The sequence below is a fragment of the Colobus angolensis genome, unplaced genomic scaffold (genome assembly GCF_000951035.1).
Source record: "Colobus angolensis palliatus isolate OR3802 unplaced genomic scaffold, Cang.pa_1.0 Scaffold24, whole genome shotgun sequence".
In the NCBI taxonomy this organism is placed as follows: domain Eukaryota; kingdom Metazoa; phylum Chordata; class Mammalia; order Primates; family Cercopithecidae; genus Colobus; species Colobus angolensis.
The window spans coordinates 2,133,906-2,152,695 of NW_012115599.1; the positions used below are offsets into that span (position 1 = coordinate 2,133,906).

At 45.1% G+C, this 18,790-nt stretch overlaps 1 protein-coding gene across 14 annotated transcripts in view; it reads right to left on the reverse strand.

The window, feature by feature from the left end:
- Positions 1-18,790, reverse strand: part of DYSF (dysferlin) — a 234,033-nt gene that overhangs the window by 18,305 nt on the left and 196,938 nt on the right. For all 14 annotated transcript variants that reach the window (XM_011945196.1, XM_011945191.1, XM_011945193.1 and 11 more), the window contains 6 exons: positions 12,183-12,311; positions 9,449-9,604; positions 7,837-7,928; positions 4,112-4,282; positions 3,265-3,407; positions 1,043-1,182 (listed from right to left, as the gene is read on the reverse strand). In XM_011945196.1, the coding sequence (XP_011800586.1) occupies positions 1,043-1,182; positions 3,265-3,407; positions 4,112-4,282; positions 7,837-7,928; positions 9,449-9,604; positions 12,183-12,311 (831 nt within the window). The remainder of the gene's footprint in view (positions 1-1,042; positions 1,183-3,264; positions 3,408-4,111; positions 4,283-7,836; positions 7,929-9,448; positions 9,605-12,182; positions 12,312-18,790) is intronic.

The following is an 18,790-nucleotide window of genomic DNA, read 5'->3' on the forward strand; positions in this document are numbered from 1 at the left end:
GGGCCTGTGCCTGGGGGTCAAGGGTCAGGACGGGCTTCTCAGAGATGGTGGTGGCTGAGCTGAGTCTTGGCAGCCAGGGGAATGGCATGTGCACAGTCGTGGCATGTCAGAGGGCACCGTTCAGTTATGGAGGGCTCAGAAGGCTTCCATGGCAGGACACTGCTCTCCCTGCCCACCCCTCATCCTCTCCTCCCTCTATGCAAGCGAGGTGTGAATTCTTCTCATCTTAGAGCAGAAGGAGCAGGGATTGAAGTAACTCGATTAAGTCACTTCTGCAGGGTCACAGAACTAGAAGATGAAAGAGCCAAAGTTTCCACACCCATTGTGCCACTTTGGGGAGGCCGCTAGGCAAACCACCTAGCTGGAGAGAGAGCTCAGCTCCAACCAACAGAGGTATGACCTCTGGCATTCACAAAGGCAACCTCATGGCTCACTTTGGCCTTTCTCTTTGCCTATAACCTTGTCTCCCCTTCTCCTCTTCCAAAACCCAGCTCTGAGCTCACCTCTTCCAGGAAGCCCTCCCTGTCACCATCCCAAGGCTGCTGTCTCTGTGGTCCTCGCCCTTCAGCGTGGGAGGATTCCCCTCCCACTGAGGACTGCTCTCTGTGGGTGGCTTTGTCATTTGGTCATAGGATACCAGGGCCACCCTGGCTGCATACCCCACAGCAGCCCAGCACAGCGCCAGGCATCTGAGACTGAGTCACTGACAGATAGTGGTTGGATGGGGGCATCCTGAAGTCAGACTGAAACAGAGAGGCTTCAGGATGACAAGGAGAGGTCAGAGGCCAGGCCTACAGGGGTGAAGGGGGAAGCTCAGACTCGTTTCACAAGCCCTGAGGGATGGAGGCAGCCAGGGGAAGCCAGACCCTAAAGATCCCCTCCAAGGCCAACCACGGCCACACTCGGACTGTGAAGAAATAGGTCAAGCAGGGGTTGACCAAATCTCAAGGGACCCACTGGCTCCTCTGGGATATCCACGTTGTCCCTGGGGTTGGGGTTATCTGGAGTTCAAGGACTCTAGGGCCCAAGGGTCAAGTCCTACCTGCTCGATGTCTGGCTGCAGGGGGCTGTAGAGGGGCCGTGACTCCACGTGCTCCGGGACCAGGCCCTGCTGCTGAAGCACGTGCAGAGCCAGACGCTCCTCCATGGGGCCGAGGTGTGGGTTTGGGATCCTGCCAGCCTCTGCCCCAGAGAGAAGACAAAAAAATGTTGCAGGAGCTGGGGAAGTGAGAGATGATGGGGCTGCCCAGTGAGCAGGCTGAGCAGGGCTGCCTGAGAGTCATAAGAAGCCCCTAACCCCCGCAGCCTCACCCCCAGCCCAGATGCACTTGTTCTGGTCCTCATGTCTCACTTTTCATAGGGGAAATCTTGCTGTCCACGAGCTCTAGGCTTAAAATCCAGATTCCCCATTGCCATCATTTCTACCAAGCCTGTTCTATAAAGTTTTTCTTCCTATTTTCCACCATACAAATCCTTCTGTCTCCAAAGCCCACTTCTTCCAGGAAGCCCTCCCTGACTGCTCCCAACTCTAAGCCTCATCAACCTTTACCCCTAGATCTGGCATCTTGGTTCTGTTAGTTTTATGCTCCCACTCATGTAAGTTGTTCTATTAGGAACAGTAGCTAAAATAATAGCAATAACAGCAAACACTTCTAGAGCAGGAACCACGTGCCAGGCACTATTCTTCAAGCTATTAACAATTTTATTCTTCACGAAGATCCTAGAGGCTGAGTGCTGTTATTATCCCCATTTTATAGATGAGAAATTTGAGGCACAGAGAAGCCACACGACTAGCAGCAGGGCAGCTGAGATCACAGGCTCACTTAGGAAACGTGCGTGACTAGGCATGAACACCCCTTCCTGCCCCCAGGTGTTTCCCAGGTACATCTCCTCCCTGCTAGGGGATGGATCAAAAACTGGTGCTACAGGTGGGGAGAAGACATGCGGTATTCCTGACCCTGAGAAGCCTGGCCGAGCATCCAACAACATGAACTTGGAGCCCACTATGTCAAAGGCCTTGGCTTGGGGAGCTGATGGTGGGCACACGCATCTATACATGTATCCAGGCGTGCCCGTGCACACCCATATGCACACACACATGTGTTCACCCATCAGACTTGCCCTGCACATTTCAGTAGGGGCCTCAAAGAAAGAGGCATGCACCCCAGAAGGCACACAGGGCCAGGAACCTGGCTGTGCTCCTAGTTGGTTGGGTGACACTGGGCAGGTCGTTCATCACTCTCGGTCTTAACAGCCTCATCTGTAAAAGCAGGCAGATGTTGGACTTCACCATCTCTAGCTTTCTGGCTTTTGTTTCCTATGACTTTATGACCATGAGCCACGGCCCTGTGCTAAAGTTGCTCACAGACTAGTAGAAGGAAATGAGACTCCTCCAAAAACAGATGCACATTCTATGGGAAAAGGGAATTAAGGGGGGCGGGGCAGGGGGGTGCCTTATGGCCGAGCCTGGCTCAGCCATGACCTGGGAGAGTCAGGAAAACAGAATGAGGAGGAGGAGGGGGTGGGGGATGGGGGCATCAAAGCCATCCTTTCCCTTTTATAACCTTGGCACCAGCTCTGACATCAAACATCTCTGAAGCAACCAGGAGGCGAGGGGCCAGCTGGGCCTGTAAACACCTCTGGGGAGTCTGCGCTGCTCTGAGTGGGTGATGCAGGCCTGCGGGCATCTCAGACACACGGAGAGCATGTGGCGGGATTCTCAGCCAGCAGTGCTGGGCACGACCCAGGGCAGGGTGGGGGCACTACCAGGCCTGCCTGCCTTGTGATCCTTTAGCTGCATGGGCTGTGAGTGGGGAGCTTGGAAGGTACCATCAGGGTCAAGCTGCCAGGCTGGTGCAATTCAAGTAGAAAACCGTTTCTGAGAAGTGGACTGTACCCCAGACTCCAACCAGAGTCAGACCAGCCAATGCCAGAAAGAGACTGAGCCTAACTCTGACCCTGACACTGGCTTCAGACTCACCTCTGAGCTTGCCCTCAGATGGGCCCCAACCGGGCCTTGGACTGCACTCTGACCCTGACCGTGCCCTGACCTCTACTTTTCACAGCGGCATCACAGGTCAGTACTGGTGCTCAAAGGACCAAGTGCAAGTGGAGCCCATCTGTGCTGCCCTGGAGAGACCCATGCCCATAGTCTGCTGATATGGGTTATGTCCGCTTGGGTCCTTTATGGTAGCAGAGGGTCTGATGAGAGAGGAAGGGATACAGCGAGAACGCACCATAGTTTGGGGTCATGTGGCAGCTCACCTATTTCTTCAATGGAGTATTCTTTATCCTGAAACATCACACGGTCTGTCTGGTACACAGGCGCCTTGACTCTGCGCTGCTGGCAGAAGAGGTGGAGGAGCTGGGAGGGGCGGAGCTGGTCCCGCCACTGGTTCGGTCCAGAGCTGAGGACCAAGCACAAGACTTAGATGAGATGCTTCAAGGACACTCATGAGGGCAGAGGGGCATGCAGGGACCAGTGTACCTCCATGCACAGCATTGCCCAGCCCTTGCTTTTACAGTGAGTGTTCCATCTGATCGCTCACCATGACGGGGTATCCCATTTTACAGATGGAGAAATGGAGACTCAGAGAGAAAAGGACTCGTTTAAGTATGGAATTGCAACTTAAATATTTTCCATTTCCAGTTAGAGGATCAGACCCAGACAAGACTCGAGACGGCGGGAAGAGGGGTGCTGTCCTCACATGTGTTCCCCTGACATAAACCATCACAAAATTCCCCTTTGGGCCCAGCTGCAGCACACATGTCCTCCCATCTGTCTCCTCTGCTTCTTTCCTGCCTTCCTTCCGTCTCTTCCTTTCCAGGTGCCTAGCCCTCTCTAGGCCTTCTGTGTGCATTACAGATAACTGGATTATAACAATGTGATGAGCCAGGTTCTTGGTTCAAATCCTAATTCCACCACCATTTAGAAGCAATAACATCTCTGGGCCTCAGTTTCTTTATCTGTGGAGTGGGGATGGGTGGGACTCCTATTGGACTCAATGAGAGGATGCCTAGGAAGTGCTGAGCCCAGGGCTGGCACACAGTAAGTGCTCAGTAGACAGGGGTGCTGTGTTGTCAGAGAAGCAGCCAGCCCCCATCCACGTACACACAGTAGGTCTGTGGGAGTCCACAGCGAGCCGCAAACTTGGATAGCAGCCTGTTCTCCAGGTCGATGACCGTCTCACCAATCTTTTCATCCTTGGAGAGGAGGTCATAGTCGTAGAGGGTGACCTTCAGGTCCTTCTCCAGAGGCAGAGTGCAGGTCAGCTCAAACATCCTGCAGGAGAGGCAGATTCCCAATGTCACCCAACATGGGGCACCCAAGGGAGAGGCAGGGCAGGTCAAGAGCTCGAAACTACCCCAGGGAGTCTTCCTTCCTTGGGCCCCCTATAGCTCTTACAGGCACAACTACCCACAGCACTGCTATACTGGGCCTGTCTGAGTGTGTGTGTAGGGAGAGGGGGGACACGACTTTCCCAAATAAACTGTGCTGGGCATAAGGCAGGTGCCTGCCTGATGGACCACAGACCAAAATAATGAATTGGAAATGCACATTAAAACTGAAGCTTTGACCATGACACCAGGAAACAAGAGATGCAAGAGATGTGAAACTCCAGAGCCAGGGGCCAGAGCTTTGGAATTTACCGATGACATGGCCTGGGACCTGCTTTTTGGACTCTTCACACCCACTTCTGGGATGGGATGAGGGAGAATTGGTGAAAAGATTTCTTTGGCGGGAGCTCTTCCTGTATCTGAGACCCCCACCTACCATGGGCATCAAAGACAGAGGTATTCTCTCTTCTCCCCCTAAAATGAGCTCCCTGCAGGTTGGAGACACAAGCCTGGCACCTGGTGCATGCTCAGGGGAACGTAAGCAACTTGTGGCATGGAGGAGGGCAAGGGCCACATTTGGGAGGAGGTGCACTCTGGCCCATGCCTGGGCAAGGAACGCAAGGATTTCCTGGGAGGAGAAGAGGCCACTATGAGGCCAGACTGGAACTGCTCTGAATCCTGCCCTGTGGACCCCCAAAGGTTTGGAGCAGCGAGAGATTGTGGAGTGGACCATCTGAGAACCAGAGGCCGGGGACAGCAGCTAAAGGGACGCAGCGTCTGCCATATCCCAGAAAGTGCAGTGGGAGGGCTCACGGGGGGCTCTCTGGGGAACCTCTGGAAAGCACGCACAGGAAAATAAGTCGGCTTTCAACATCTGTGGTTCAGAGAGTATCCGGAAGACAGCAGTGGTGGGCACATGAGAAGGGCCCTCTCCCTCGCCCAGACACTGCAGGAGTCAGAACCTCAGAGGCCAGCCAGAGCAGGAAGGGAGAAACACTGGACAGGGAAAGGAGGAAGGCAGGGCCCGTCCTTCCCTACACCACACACACATACACACACACACACACACACACACATACACACTCCACACACATATGCAGACACATGGACACAGACACACACAAATACACACATGCACATACGTGCACACATATACACCACAAATATACACATACACACATACACACACACACACACACATACACATACACACATTCACGGACACAAACACACACATATACACACCTACACACATATACAAATGCACATATACGCACCACACACATACACACACGGACACACACATACACACAAATACACATGCACATACACGCACACATATACACACAAATACACATACACACACGTATACATATACACACACCACACACATACACGGACACATGGACACAGAGACACATACACATACACACACACAATACATGCCAGACACAGGCACAGACACACCTCCACACACATACACACACCTACACACATATACACATGCACACATATATACACACACCACACACACAGACACACGGACACAGACACACACAGACACACACAAATACACACATGTGCACATATGCGCACATATACACACAAACATACATCCATACACACATGCACACGCACACACATACACATAACACACACACACACACACAGCTGCACCCAAAGTGGGGACACACTCCCTAGAGCCATCAGGGAGCTCGGGATTCCATACAAATGGGCAGTGGGTTATGGCCTGAGACTGTGGGTTCGTGAGTTAAAGTGGCTGGGCTCAGTGTGAGCAGAAAAGTCACCTGCCTGTCAGTTGCCACAGGGGAAAGGAGAAGGTAACGCCATGGAATACATGCTGACAAAAACCAAGTTGTGCTTTGATTCCACCTCATGCGTTGTGTTTGTCTGACACATGGGTTATAGAATGGAAGGGTTTCCGTTGTGATCTGAAGGAGGCTTGAAGCACCAGGCAGACCAGCTTGCCCAGGATTGGTGGGAGATGGGAAAACAGGCATGGGAGGGGTGTGTTCCTGCACTGGCTCCCCTATCTCCCCTGAACCCTGACATGCCCCTACCCACTGTGGAACAGGCCCTGCCCACTGCCCCATGAGCATTAGCCTGAGGCCTGGCGCCAGCCCCTGGAGCTCGTCAGCTCCTGGAACTTATACAGAGTTCCTCTCTCCCACCTACCACTTCCCTCCAATCCCCTCTTGGTGGAGGCTCATCACTGGCCAGGGCTGATTCAACTTCAAAAGCTGCATTTCCCCAAGGAGACTGGGTCCTCACTGCAGGGTGAGTGACCACAACTAACTCAACAGACCCCAGTTTGTAAGTACCATATGTGACTTGATGACATCAGAACAGTAGGTGTCTTCTCCTGCAGGTGCAAGAGAAAAAGCTGCCACCCTCCCTCCGCATCCTCCCCTCTCTGGCCTAAACAAGCTCACATCCAAACAGCAATTCAGGATGCCTAGGAAATACTCCCATGCAATGGGAATTGATTTTTCCTTTCCTTGTTGTTAGATTTCAGGAATCATTTTACTATCTTGGGTCTACATTCTTCCCTAGCTCTTGCTACAGATACATGTGGGACACTTACAGAGAATTAATTACTAAATGCAATGTTGTATAACAGATGGGTCCTGAGACATTAGTAAAAGGATATTGGTAGGAAAACTAACTATATCTTTTGAAACAGTCTAGAGTTTGGTTAATCGTAATGCACCAATGATGATTTCTTCATTTTGATAAATGTCCCATGGTTAGGTAAGATGTTACCAGTGGGGGAAATTGAGTAAGGGGTATGTAGAAATTATGCACTATTTCTGTAACTGTTTAGTAAATCTAAAATTATTCCAAAGCATAAGCTTATCTTTAAAAAAAAAAAAAAGAATTAGCAAATGCATCTTCTGAGTTTACATACAGATTTCTCCTTTTTTTTTTTTTGAGACAGGGTTTTGCTCTGTCACCCAGGCTGGAGTGCAGTAGTTTGATCACAGATCACTGTAAGTTCAAACTCACAGGCTCAAGGGATCCTCCCACCTCAGCCTCCGAAGTATCTGGAACCACAGGCATGCACTACCATGCCTGGATAAGTTTTTTATTTTTTGTAGAGATGGGGCCTTGCTATGTTGCCCAGACTGGTCTCAAACTCCTTTGAATGGCCACACTAAGCTCAAGCTAGAAGTCCAATGCGCTATCCATTGCGCCACAGAGCCGGCTTGGTCTCAAACTCCTGAGCTCAAGCCATGTAGATTTCTGATCTTCGAGGTAATTGTTTAGTGTTTAACTAGGAGCTTCTGCTGGGATCAAGTCTTTAGCAGCTAAAGAAGGGCTAGCTGATGCTGTGCCCCCACAGACATGAAAGATTTAAGGAATACAGTTTTGCTCCAGGAGATAGGGACTTCACAGTGCCAGTCATATCTCCCCTACTAGACTGTGGGTTATCCTGTCTTACTCCTCCACCCCAAGACCCAAGATGCCCCAATTTACTTTCCAAACACAGGCTCCAACGTGCAGGGGATGTAGTTATCCTGGTCACTCACTGATTTCTTCCCTATGGAGATCTTGATGTAAGGATCACACTGGAGGAGGAGACAAAACACTTCTGTGAAATCATTTCCCCAACCTTTCTTTGGGGCTTCATGAGTGCCTTGCCTCTGGATGGGATGAGGGAGCAGCCATCAGGAAGTCGAGATATGGGCTGTGTCCTGCCAGGACAGGGCCCCCTCCCACATACCACACCACTCCACTTGGCCCCTGATATGGGCTTCTGGCCTTGGCTCCAGCCGTGGGAATGGGGCACCTGAGTCCTTCACACTCCCAATCTACTGCTCCATTGGGAGAGGCCGGGCCCTTATCAGAAACACAACAGTCTGCATGCATTACACACATGACAAGAGAGCTCTCTGTGACCTCTGTTTAAGTATGTGGAAAGGGAGAGGGGCAGTTAGCCTATGTCAGCCTAGGCTAGCCCAGGGAGGTCTCCCCCCATGCTTCCTGGAAGCAGCAGCACCCCTCAGCCAGTGGCCCAGCAGCTGGGGCTGCAGATTACCCAAGGTTAGTCTGGCATCAAGAAGGCTTCAAGCATATAAACCAACCCACCAGCCATGACCACACGTTGGAGGCCATCAGTGGTGCCTACGCTGAGAACTGCTCCATTCTGCCCCTTGAAAGGTGGGGCTACACGGTGGGACAACAAGCCTCCGCCCACCACCTGAAGGACACAGGCTTGGCCTAAACCTGCCTCAGGAGACAACAGGGGACACTAGCCTCATGCCTGTAAAGGCAAATCAGGCCCCACCCCTGCCTCTCTTCTTTCCTCTTTCTTTCTTTTCCCAACATTACTCTGCCTCCCACCCCTGCCATCTCCCCATAACTCCAGACTCCTTTCCTCCTTCAAATATCCCCTCTCCATCTCAAGCAATGACTAGGGGGAGACAGCTCAGGCACTTACCTTGGGCACAAAATGTAAGGAGGATCCAAAATAGTTATCAAGATAAACAGTATTTTAATGAAATATTTTAAAAATAAAAATCAATGTCAATAGTATGTGATGAACAAAATATCAAAATTTTAAATAAAGACAGGGTGAGTGTTACCAGCATTCCCTTTTGCCTGGGGCTCTGCCATAACTAGGCAGAGCAGTCACTAAGCCTGTTCCTCTCCCCCATCACTCCTCCCCATTCACCATTGAAAGTCTCAACCTATACCTTCAGTCTTACTTATCTTTATGCTCTATTCTTGTTCTAGACACACATTAAGCAATTTTCTTTCAAACCTTTGCCTATGCTTTTGGCCCCTCTTAAAACACTATTTTCTTCTCCCTCCTGGCCTATCAAAATTTCATCTATCCTAAGAGTCCTATTCCTTCCAGGAAGCCTTCCCCACTTTCCCAAAGTTCTGTACTGACATTGGCCTTCCCTGACCTTCTAGAGCACTTGGTCCTTAACACAACTCCATCCAGCCACCTCTCGGTTTTGTGTGTTTGTCTGTTTCCCAACCTACTATGAACTCCCTAACACAGAGTTTGTGTCCAGGATCTATAGGCCACTTTTACCTGAGCCTGCTACTCTGGGGGAAGTGAGGGCTCTAGGAAAGTTACCTTCCCATTGGGGTCCTTGGGCTGCAGGCCAAATGCTCGGACAATGTAGATACGGACCAAGCACTCCTGGGGTCCCTGCGCGGCCAGCTGGTGGAACTGTCTTGGGGGCATGGGGATGGCTGGGTCTTCTGGGAGGGGATAAATTTTGAAGAGGCCCTGAAAAGAAGAAAGGGTGAATTTTCATTTTTGTCATCATTGTTGATATGGTTTGGCTGTGTCCCTGCCCGAATCTCAACTTGAATTGTATATCCCAGAATTCCCACATGTTGTGGGAGGGACCCAGAAGGAGGGAATTGAATCATGGGGCCAGTCTTTCCCATGCTATTCTTGTGATACTAAATAAGTCTCATGAGATCTGATGGGTTTATCAAGTGTTTCCGCTTTTGCTTCCTCCTCATTTTCTCTTGCCACCACCATGTAAGAACGGCCTTTCACCTCCTGCCATGAATCTGAGGCCTTGCCAGCCATGTGGAACTTTAATTAACTGTAAGTTCAATTAAACCTCTTTTTCTTCCCAGTCTTGGGTATGTCTTTATCAGCAGTGCGAAAACAGACTAATATAGTAAATTGGTACCAGGAGTGGGGTGTTGCTGAAAAGATACCCAAAAATGTGGAAGCGACTTTGGAACTGGCTAACAGGCAGAGGTTGGAATAGTTTAGAGGGCTCAGAAGAAGATGGGAAAATGTAGGAAACTATGTAACTTCCTAGAGACTTGTTGAATGGCTTTGCCCAAAATGCTGCTAGCAATATGGACAATAAAATCCAGGCTGAGGTGGTCTCAGATAGGGATGGGGAACTTGTTGGGAACTGGAGCAAAGGTGACTCTTGTTATGTTTTAGCAAAGAGACTGGTGGCATTTTGCCCCTGCCCTAGAAATTTGTGGAACTTTGAACTGGAGAGAGATGATTTAGGGTATTTGGCAGAAGAAATTTCTAAGCAGCAAAGCATTCAAAAGTTGACTTGGGTGCTGTAAAAAGTATTCTGTTTTAAAAGGAAAACAGAGCATAAACGTTCAGAAAATTTGCAGCCTGATGATGTAGCAGAAAAGAAAAACCCATTTTTTTGAGAAGAAATTCAAGCCAGCTGCAGAAATTTGCACAAGTAGCAAGAAGCCTAATGTTAATCCCCAAGACCATGGGGAAAATGTCTCCAGGCCATGTCAGAGATCTTCACAGCAGCCCCTCCCATCACAGGCCCAGAGGCCCAGGAGGAAAAAGTGGTTTTGTAGGCTGGGCCCAGGGTCCCCATGCTATGTGCAGCCTAGGGACTTGGTGCTGTGTCCCAGCTGCTGAAAGGGGCCAATGTACAGCTTGGGCTGTGCCTTCAGAGGGTGGAATCCCCAAACGTTGGCAGCTTCCACATGGTATTGAGCCTGTGGGTGCATGAAAGTCAAGAACTGAGGTTTGGGAACCTCCGCTCAGATTTCAGAAGATGTATGGAAATACCTGGATGCCCAGGCAAAAGTTTGCTGCAGGGGTGGGGCCCTTTTGGAGAACCTCTGCTAGCACAATGCAGAAGGGAAATGTGGGGGCTCTGATGCCCCATATCTGGGGCACTGCCTAATAGAGCTGTGAGAAGAGGGCCACATTCCTCCAGACCCTAGAATGGTAGATCCACCAACAGCTTGTACCATGAACCTGGAAAAGCCTCAGACACTCAACAACAGCCCATGAAAGTAGCCAGAAGGGAGGCTGTACCCTGCAAAGCCACAGGGGCAGAGCTGCCCAAGACCATGGGAACTTACCTTTTGCATCAGCATGACCTAGATGTGAGACCTGGAGTCAAAGAAGATCATTCTGGAGCTTTAAAATTTGACTATCCCGCTGGATTTCGGACTTGCATGGGCCCTGTAACCTTTTGGTTTGGGCCAATTTCTCCCATTTGGAATGGCTGTATTTACCCAATACCTTCACGCCCACTGCATCTACGAAGTAACTAGCTTACTTTTGATGTTACAGGCTCATAGGTGGAAGGGACTTGCCTTGTCTCAGATGAGACTTTGGACTGTGGACTTTTGGGTTAATGCTGAAATGAGTTAACTTTAGGGGACTCTTAGGAAGGCATAATTGGTTTTAAAATGTGAGAACATGAGATTTGGAGGGGCCAGGGGTGGAATGATATGGTTTGGCTGCGTACCCACCCAAACCTCAACTGGAATTGTATCTCCCAGATCCCATGTGTTATGGGAGGGACCCAGGAGGAGGTAATTGAATCATAGGGGCCAATCTTTCTCATACTATTCTTGTGATGGTGAATACAAGATCTGATGGGTTTATCAGGGGATTCTGCTTTTGCTTCTTCCTCATTTTCTCTTGCTGCTGCCATATAAGAACTGCCTTGTACCTCCCACCATGATTCTGAGGCCTTGCCAGCCATGTGGAACTCTAAGCTCAATTAAACCTCTTTTTCTTCCCAGTCTTGGGTGTGTCTTTATCAGCAGCATGAAAACAGACTAAAAACAAATACAATTGTCACCGACATAATCACCATCATGACCACCACTCTCATCTCTACCAGAGTCACCACCACTGAAGTCACCAAGCCCAACACCATCCCGTCACCACAGTCAGATTCTGCATCAACGGCATCACCATCACCACCTCCATTACCCACATGGTCACCATTATCAGCACCAGGGTCACCACTGTAGGTATGACCCCTCCCCTTCACTTATTGTTCCAACACCATAGTCTTAGGCCCACCTGGGTTAGGGACACGTCCTTGAGGATTTACCTTAAATTCGCCAATGACAGATGGATCTTCTGTCTCCTCCTGCGTCTTGCCCCGGTACAGCTTGAAGGTGTTACAAAAGTCAGACAGGCCCTCAAAGGCCTCCACATTCTCCAGCTGTGTGTCATAGACCTGCCATGCATGGGGATTAGAAGAGTGGAAAAGAGACAGAAAGAAAGTAGAACAGCAAAGGAAGAGGAAACAAGAGAAGGAGGGGAAACATGACAGTATGAGAGTGAACAAAGAGAGAGAAGGAAGAGAGAAGAAAAGAAGGGAAGGTGACCAAAAACAAAATAAAGGAATGAAGGCAAAGGAGAGGGCAGGGTTGAAGAGGTGGAGAGGTCACAGAGGGAGCCAGGAAGGAACAGAGGAGGAGATGGACAGAAAATTCCAGGGGAAGGGAGCAAAAGGGAAGATATTTGTTCAGCTCCATTAGGGAATAGGGTTTTCTGGTTAATCAAATATTCTAAGAACCTGAGAGTCATCAGAGACATGGGCAGTACATTTTTTAAAAGAACAAGATTATGAATGAGCAAAGAATGGACTGACGTTTTATTTGAAGACTGTGACAGATGTCTGGAAAATTAACAGGTCAGCATTTCAAGCAAAAATGTTCACATACAGGATATCCAATGACAACGGTACCAAATATCAATCCGAGTGTATCTTTGGAGCATCACTTTAAACTTGTTAGCTCAATTGATTTACTTGTCTCTTCTCAAACAGCCAATGATTATTATTTGTTGAACCAGTGTTTCAGAATTGCTTAGGATTTAATAAAGCAGCAAGCTGTTTTCTATTATGCTGATAAAATGCATCTAATAAAGAGTAACGTTAAACAGGTTAATATACATGCTAAATTGGTCATATCTGAAATCATCTTTCTAAATATTATTTCTCATTTAGGCCCAGCTCAAATTCCGTCTGTTCCTTGAAGGTCACGTTCTATCTTTTCTAATAAATATTTAATTATGCAAGTGATATAGGTTCATTATTAAAATTTAGAAAAATATAAGCAAATATTTTTAAAAATTAATATTGCCTTAAATTCTTATTCTCAAAAATAACTAGTTATTTGATAAGCATTTGGTATATGTCCTCTTGAATATTTTCTTTATATATATAATTTTTTAACCAAAATTACGGACTCACAAGATACAAACTTGTAACTTGTTTTGTGGATGTGGGGCACAAGTGAGGGGAGAAGTCTCACTCTGTCACCCAAGGTGGAATGCAGTGGCGCAATCATGGCTCACTGCAGCCTCAACCTCCTCAAATAATCCTCCCCCATTAGCCTCCTGTAGCTGGGATTACAGGCATGCCACCACACTGAGCTAATTTTTCTATTTTTTTAATTTATTTTATTTTTGTAGAGACGAGTTCTGGCCATGTGGCCCAAGTTGGTCTCAAACTCCTGAACTCAAGCAATCCTCCCACTTCATCCTCCCAAAGTGCTGGGATTACAGGTGTGAGCCACTGTGCCTGGCCTGTAACTTGTTTTTTAGCCTAATGATGTACCATGAAAATCTTTACAAGGTCAAAATATATACTTCTATAATACTCTTCCTTCCTAATGGCAATATGATATTCAATTTTATAAACGTATCACAAGATATGATGAACATTTAGTTTTGCGGTTTTTCAATATTATTATTTTTATTTTCTGCAGAGACAGGGTCTCCCTATGTTGCCCAGGCTGGTCTCCAACTCCTGGCCTCAAGCAATCCTCCCACCTCGGCCTCCCAAAGTACAGGGATTCCCGGCATGAGCCACCAGACCCAGCCATCAATATTACTTTTTAAAACAACTTATAGGGTAGAGGAGTTTTAAAAACTCCTATCCAAGTGTTTTGTGCACTTGTTTAAATTCATCTTTATTATAAGCTCCTAGAAAAAGAATTCCTGGACAAGGAGTATGCACATTTTAAGACCTCTGATGTGCACAAATTGCTCTCTGGAAAAATTGTATGGATTTATATATTCCTAACTACAGTGTTCAAGTGTGCCCACACTCCCAGCCTTTCAACATCAGAGTACACTTTCACCCTTTTTTAACTTTGTTAATTTGATAGATGGAAGATAGTATGCTGAATTTTAAATTGCATTTATTTAATAGAGATAATAATAATAGAGAAACTTGCATGGGTTTATCAGTCATTTGTACTTCTTCTGCTCATCCTTGTCATTTGTACATTTTCCATCTGTTGGTGTTTGTTTTCTGTTCTGTGGTGATTTGAGAGACTTCTCGGTATATAAAGAATATTAAACTTCAGTCTATCAAATATTTGTCCCAGTCTGTCACTTGCCTTTCAGTTATGTTTATGTTATATTCATGATATTTTTATTTATGGCATGTTTATGTTTGTGTTTATGTCATATTTATGGTTATGTTTATCTCATGTTTATATTTATAATTTTTTAGCCACACTAGAAATTTCCAGATCATCTCATCTAAAGATCTTTTTCTTTAAAGCGTCTGCCTCTCAAATTATACTTACCATGTTTCGTAGCAAGATTATTCAACACTCAATTCAATTTGGTACCCAGCATGAGGCAAGAATTTAATTTATTTTTTGCTAAATGGTTAGGCAATTATCTAAGCATCATATTTGTTTAAACTCCTCCCTTTCCCATGACTTGTGTCATACGCCAAATGCTCACGCCTCCTTTCGTTTGTTTGTGATCTCTGCTCTATTGATATCTGTGCATTTTTTCACCAATATCATGTTTTAATCACTGTGCCTTCATAACCTGTTTCATTATCTGATGTTCCTCCAGATGAAATTTTAAAACATTAAGTTCCATTCTCAACAAAATGTTTCTTTGGAATTTTTGTTAGGCTTGCATTAAACTTAAAACTAATTTTCAGTAGGGGAATTGATATCTTTATAGTATTAACATTTTAATACAGGAACATGATCTGATTCTCAACTTACACAAGACTTTTACTACTTATAGGCATCTTCATACAGAGCCTACGTGTTTATTGTTGAGTTTATTCCTCATGAAGCTTGTTTTGTCGGTATTACGAATGTGAATTTTTCTTCCACTAGATTTTCTGAATAGTTGCTGCCATCTTACTGGGTTCTCCTGATGGTCCTACTAATTTTTCAGTTGGTTCTCTTCAGGTGGTAAGCAATTCAGTCAGACACAGGGATAATTTTGTCTTCTCCTTTCTAAAATGAACGACCTGTTTCTTTTTGTTGACATTGAAATGGTGAGAAGATGCGGACCAATGTGAGTGACAACATGAATGCGATCATGGTGAGTCTTGTCTTGACTTTGTGAAAGGACAGCCCTAGTGTTCACTCAGTACCTTAACGTAAATTGAGTCACAGAGTGCTTCAATAATCTATAGTCATTAAGCCATGGACTCTCTCCCCAGACAAATGCACTTAGGAAGATTCGTGAGAAATACAAGTTCAATTTCTACAGTAAAGAAACCTTCTGACGTCATGAAGTTGGATGTTGGCTGTTGGCTTGAGAGATGTTCTTTTTAACATTAAGGAAACTCCTATTTCCAATATGTTACTTGATCTTATAAATCATCAATAGATATTAAACTTTACTGAATGCTTTTCAGCACCAACTGAAATAATCTTTGTTAATGTTACCTACTGATATGATTAATACTGTTCATGATTTCCTAATGTTGAACTTTTTATATTCCTGGAATGAAGAAAATTCAGTTATCATGACATTATTTTAATATTAGTTAGATTTCATTTGCTATCATTTCTCTAACATTTTTCATATATATTCATGTCATAAATGATACTTATACATATGGCTGGACTTTACCAGATTTTGGTGGTAAGGTAATTCTAGCTCTATAAAAATCGAGGTTTTCTACATTTTAACATTTTCTCTGCTGTGAAATAGTATGTATAGCACAGGAATTATTAATCATTTGAAAATTTAGGAAATTCACTTTATAATTCCCTGGCTCCAGCTCTCTCTTTGAAGGTAATTCTTTGATAATTTTCCTGTTTCTTTCATATTTTTTGCTGCTTCTTGAGACAGTTCTGTTTCTCTTTTCCTTCACATTATCTCATTTTAAGGAGATTTTCAAATCTATTAACATAGAAATATACTTAGAATTTTTCTAAAATTCCTAACTCCCAATTATCTCTGCTATGTCCCTGTTTTCATTACGGATTTTGGCTTGGTTTTCTACACTTCTCTGGAGTAGACTAGCTGAAGATTTATCTATTTTAGTTGATTCATTCCAATCAAAGTGCCAATTGTCTGATTTTTTTCAATTCAATTCTACAACTTTCTCTTTTCTAATTTTTTCTGCTTTTCCTTTTTCTCTTTTGTCCTGCTGTTTTAAGGGCTTTTCATTATCATTATTCTAACTTCTTGAATTGAAGTTTTATTTACTCCCTTTTTCCAGATAATGAAAATATTTACTCATATGAAATTGCCTCTGCTCACTAATGTCTTGGCATTGCCTCATTTGTTTTGATACATTTTCATTTTCATTTTCCTGGCATTCTATAATTACAGTTTTATCTTTATTATTTGATCCCAGAGTTAGATACTTAGTTTTCTTTTTTGTAATTAACATAATTTCTTAAGGCCACATATTTCCTCCAAATGCTGCTCTGACTATAACCAGTAAGTTCTAATATGTAGTGTTTTATCACTGTTTCCTAGATGTTCTGTGATTTCTGTTAATATTTTCTCCTTCACCCAAGAATTGTTAAAACAGAGGGATTTTTATTCTTTAATTTTCCAGGTAGAAGAGGCCTTTTGGGCTTTTGATCTTGTTACAAATTTCTTATTTTATTGCATTACAATCAGAAAATGTTGTCTGCGGTATTGTCACTTTCTGAAGTGTATTAAAGTTTCCTTCACGGCCTCTTACATGGTCAATTGTAGTAAAAGTGCCACATGTGTAGTCTTTATTTTCAGGCTACTGGGTTAAATCAGGTTACTAATCATGCCAAGCCTTCTACATCTTCTTCTTCTTTTTTTTTTTTTTTTTTTTTTTTTTTTGAGATGGGGTCTTGCTCTGTCACCCAGGCTGGAATGCAGTGGCACCATCCTGGCTCACTGCAACCTCCACCTCCCGGGTTCAAGCGATTCTCCTGCCTCAGCCTCCTGAGTAGCTGGGATTTCAGGAACACGCCACCACGCCTGACTAATTTTTGTATTTTCTGTAGAGACAGAGTTTCGCTATGTTGACCAGGTTGGTCTCGAACCCCTGACCTCAAGTGATCCACCCGCTTCGGCCTCTCAAAGTGCTGGGATTACAGGCTTGAGCTACCGCACTTGGCCTCCTCTGACATTTTCGTCTCCTTGATCTGACATGAACTGAGAGAAGGGAATTAAATCTCCCCCCACCAATAGAAACAGTGTGTTTCTATTGCTTCTCATATCTCCTGTAAGTTGTGTTTTGTAAGTATTGACGTTGTATTATTTAGCATATAGATATTCTCATAAGTGTCATATCTTGGAATTATACCATTTAGCATTATAAAGTGTCATCCTTTGTCTCATTTAATTTTAGGAACCTGAATATCCTCTCATCTAATATTAAGATTATGACTTCTGCTGTCATTTCATTTGCATTTGCCTGGCACACATTTTCTTAATCTTATTTTCAAACTTTATCAGTCTTTTAATTTGAGAGTTAGACTTTGCTATGAGATCTGATTTACATTTTGTAATTAGTAAGTGACGGATGGTCCACTTTCTTTGTGTGGGAAGGAGGGGAGTGGTGCATGTGTACAGTTCTTCTGATAGCTGGAATGATCTCAGCTTCTGTTCTAGTGTTATTATACATTTATATCTTCTGATAATACTTAGCCCTCTATGTCTTTAGGCATAGTATTTATGGGGTCCCTACTGTAGCAATAATAAAGTAATCCAATTTTATCTCCCTCCTTCTCCCTATCACCCAATTTTAGACAACAATATCTTCCTTAACATTTACCTTTGTACTATTTGCTTTATCTTGCTTCTATGCCAATTATGTGACTTGCCAATTTCAAATAATAGCTGTCCACTGTATTTATTTTATCATATGGCAATCATTGTCCTTACTCTGTATTCCATACTTTTTTGTCCTTCTCCACCTAATTTTTGTCAGTTTTATCATTTCTACATTTTCAGTATATATGATATTTACATTCTTACCTATTACCTTAACCCTTCCATTTGTTTTCATTTTGGTTCTAAGGTAAAATATGACCCTATTCACTCTTTATTTTCTTTTTTTGGAGACAAGGTCTTGCTCTATTATCCAGGCTAGAGTACAGTGGTACAATCACAGCTCACTGCAGCCTCTAACTACAACCAGTCCTTCTGTTGTGGTTTCTCCAGATAACTTCCCAGTTAGTTGAAGTTCACCCCCTAGGAGTTCCTCTAAGACAGGCTCATTAGAACCATATTACCCCAGTTCCTGAATATGTATAAGTGGTTATCTGTAGCCTTTATGCTTGGAGGGGAGCTTGGCTGAACATGTAATCCTCAGGTCACCCTGTCTTTCTTTGATGATCTTATATCAGTATGTTATTGTCTTTGGATATTGAATGCTGTAATGAGAAAATGGAAGCTACCTTGATTTGGTTCCTATTTTAAATGACTTAATGTTGCTTTTTTCTT